General features: G+C 37.8%; 1 protein-coding gene across 1 annotated transcript; it reads left to right on the top strand.

Annotated features, from left to right (window-relative positions):
- Positions 1–251: 251 nt before the first annotated feature.
- On the top strand, positions 252–1,197 carry LOC109675408 (S-adenosylmethionine decarboxylase proenzyme 1-like). Its single transcript, XM_020152119.2, has one exon. The coding sequence runs from the start codon at positions 376–378 to the stop codon at positions 1,012–1,014; it is 639 nt and encodes a 212-aa protein (XP_020007708.2). The 5' UTR covers positions 252–375; the 3' UTR covers positions 1,015–1,197.
- Positions 1,198–2,468: the final 1,271 nt, after the last annotated feature.

Genomic DNA, 2,468 nt, shown 5'->3' with positions numbered 1-2,468 from the left:
TTGGTTGTTTGCTACTCTCACAGTGATGGAAGCTGCACATTTTTTCGAAGGGACCGAGAAGCTGCTGGAGGATTGGTTCTCTCGGCAGCAACCAGACGCAAACCAAGGATCTGGGGATCTCCGCACTATCCCAAGATCTGAGTGGGATGTACTTTTGAAGGATGTGCAATGTTCAATCATAAGTGTGACAAAAACTGACAAGCAGGAAGCTACGTACTCAGTGAGAGTAGCATGTTTGTCTCCAAGAGACGTTTCATTTAGAAGACATGTGGTACCACCCTCTTACTGAAAGCACTGGTTCCCCTGTTGAAGCTTGCTAGGGGTTACAGTGGATTTGACTCTATTCAAAGCTTCTTTTATTCTCGTTAAAATTTTATGAAGCCTTCTCATCAAGGATACCCACACCGGAATTTCCAGGAAGAAATAGAGTTTCTTAATGCAATTTTCCCAAATGGAGCAGCATATTGTATGGGACGTATGAATTCTGACTGTTGGTACTTGTATACTTTGGATTTCCCAGAGAGTCAGGTAATCAGTCAGCCAGATCAAACCCTGGAAATTCTGATGAGTGAGCTTGACCCAGCAGTTATGGACCAGTTCTACATGAAAGATGGTGTTACTGCAAAGGATGTCACTCGTGAGAGTGGAATTCGTGACCTGATACCAGGTTCTGTCATTGATGCCACACTGTTCAATCCTTGTGGGTATTCGATGAATGGAATGAAATCGGATGGAACTTATTGGACTATTCACATCACTCCAGAACCAGAATTTTCTTATGTTAGCTTTGAAACAAATTTAAGTCAGACCTCCTATGATGACCTGATCATGAAAGTTGTGGAAGTCTTCAAGCCAGGAAAATTTGTGACCACCTTGTTTGTTAATCAGAGTTCTAAATGTCACACAGTGCTTTCTTCACCCCAGAAGATTGAAGGCTTTAAACGTCTTGATTGCCAGAGTGCTATGTTCAATGATTACAATTTTGTTTTTACCAGTTTTGCTAAGAAGCAGTAACAACAGCAGAGATGATTTAAAAAAATGAAGAAAAAACACAAAAACAGAAGATGCATAGGAGGTGGTGGCTGCTTTCTAGATGTTGATACTGGGGGTCATGCTTTACATAATCACCACCTTATAGTTGCAGAGAGCTCTAGATGTAATGATAATGTAATCATTTTGAAGTGTATGCATTATTATATCAAGGAGCATGAATGCTCTCTTCTGTCTTTAGATATTCTATGCCACTCTTGCTGTGAAATTGAAGTGCATGTAGAAAAAGTCTTTTACTATATGAAACTTTACAACACTTGTGAAAATAATTCAATTTGGTTTATGCACAGTATAATATTTCTCCAGGTATCATCCAAAATTCCCCACAGACAAGGCTTTCGTCCTCATTAGGTGTTGGCCTCAGCCTAACCATCTGGGACTGTTCTATTAAATTGCTGCCAGAATTTTGCATCCAGTTACCTCCACTTTTTACAACATGTTCTCTACTAATGTTATTGAAACCAATTTCTACTTCATATAGATGTTTATTGCAACAGCAATTAAAGTTTTTCTTCCACAAGTTGGATCCTTTTTAAGATTATTCCAGTTAGTCATTTGTGTATTACTATTTTAATAATTGTTCTTGCATTTGTAGTCTTTAAATTGGTTTCTTTCCTCACCATGGTGTCTTCTCCCAACCCCCCAAATAAAGCAATACACTATAACACTCTGGGTTTATATACTCATCTTAGAGCCCAGATAGGAGTAGTGGGGGGATGGTTCCTGGGCTTAGTTTTCTTTCAACAGCATAAGAATATTACCTCCTTTTCACTGGCCATGGCTTGTGTTGGAAGATGAGCGACAAATTGAATGTATCCAAAAAATTTTTTTTGAAACTTGTCCAGTGTTGATTAGCAGGGTGGACCTAAAGAGAATTGTACATCGAGAACTCTATAGAAACCATCAGCTATGTGGTATTCTTCTAATGGAGCACCTTGCCTTTACTAACTTGCTAAGGAGTGGTATAAAAGGATTTTCATCAGTATTGAACAGAATTTATCATAAAGGTTGTCCTGGATTCAGTAAGTCCAGGCAGCTTAGATCATTCACCTAAACTAATACTTTTAGCAGCCATTACCACTCATTTACATTAATGGTTCAAATCAGAATCAGTGGCTTTTCCATCTTGTGACTTAGTTCTGTGATTTTTTTTTCTGTGATTTTTGTGATGCATGTAAGTTCTGTTCCTGTATGGTCTTTCTTTTACCATGGCATTCACGGGATCAAATAAATAACTGTCCAGGTCATTCAGATAGCTGTGTAGCAGAATATATGAAATACAGAATTTCAAAAATATTAAACAGGAAATGACTAGAAAAAAATGCTTTCAAGAGTTGGCTTTTTTTTTATTTTAAAGCTATGTCTACAAATACTGTGGTATTTAAGCAACTGAGAAGAACAAAGTTTGCTAAATTTTG

Source organism: Castor canadensis, chromosome 19, assembly GCF_047511655.1.
Source record: "Castor canadensis chromosome 19, mCasCan1.hap1v2, whole genome shotgun sequence".
Lineage (NCBI taxonomy): Eukaryota > Metazoa > Chordata > Mammalia > Rodentia > Castoridae > Castor > Castor canadensis.
Note: the sequence above shows the minus strand (reverse complement) of the source record. Positions and strands in the feature narration are given on the sequence as shown.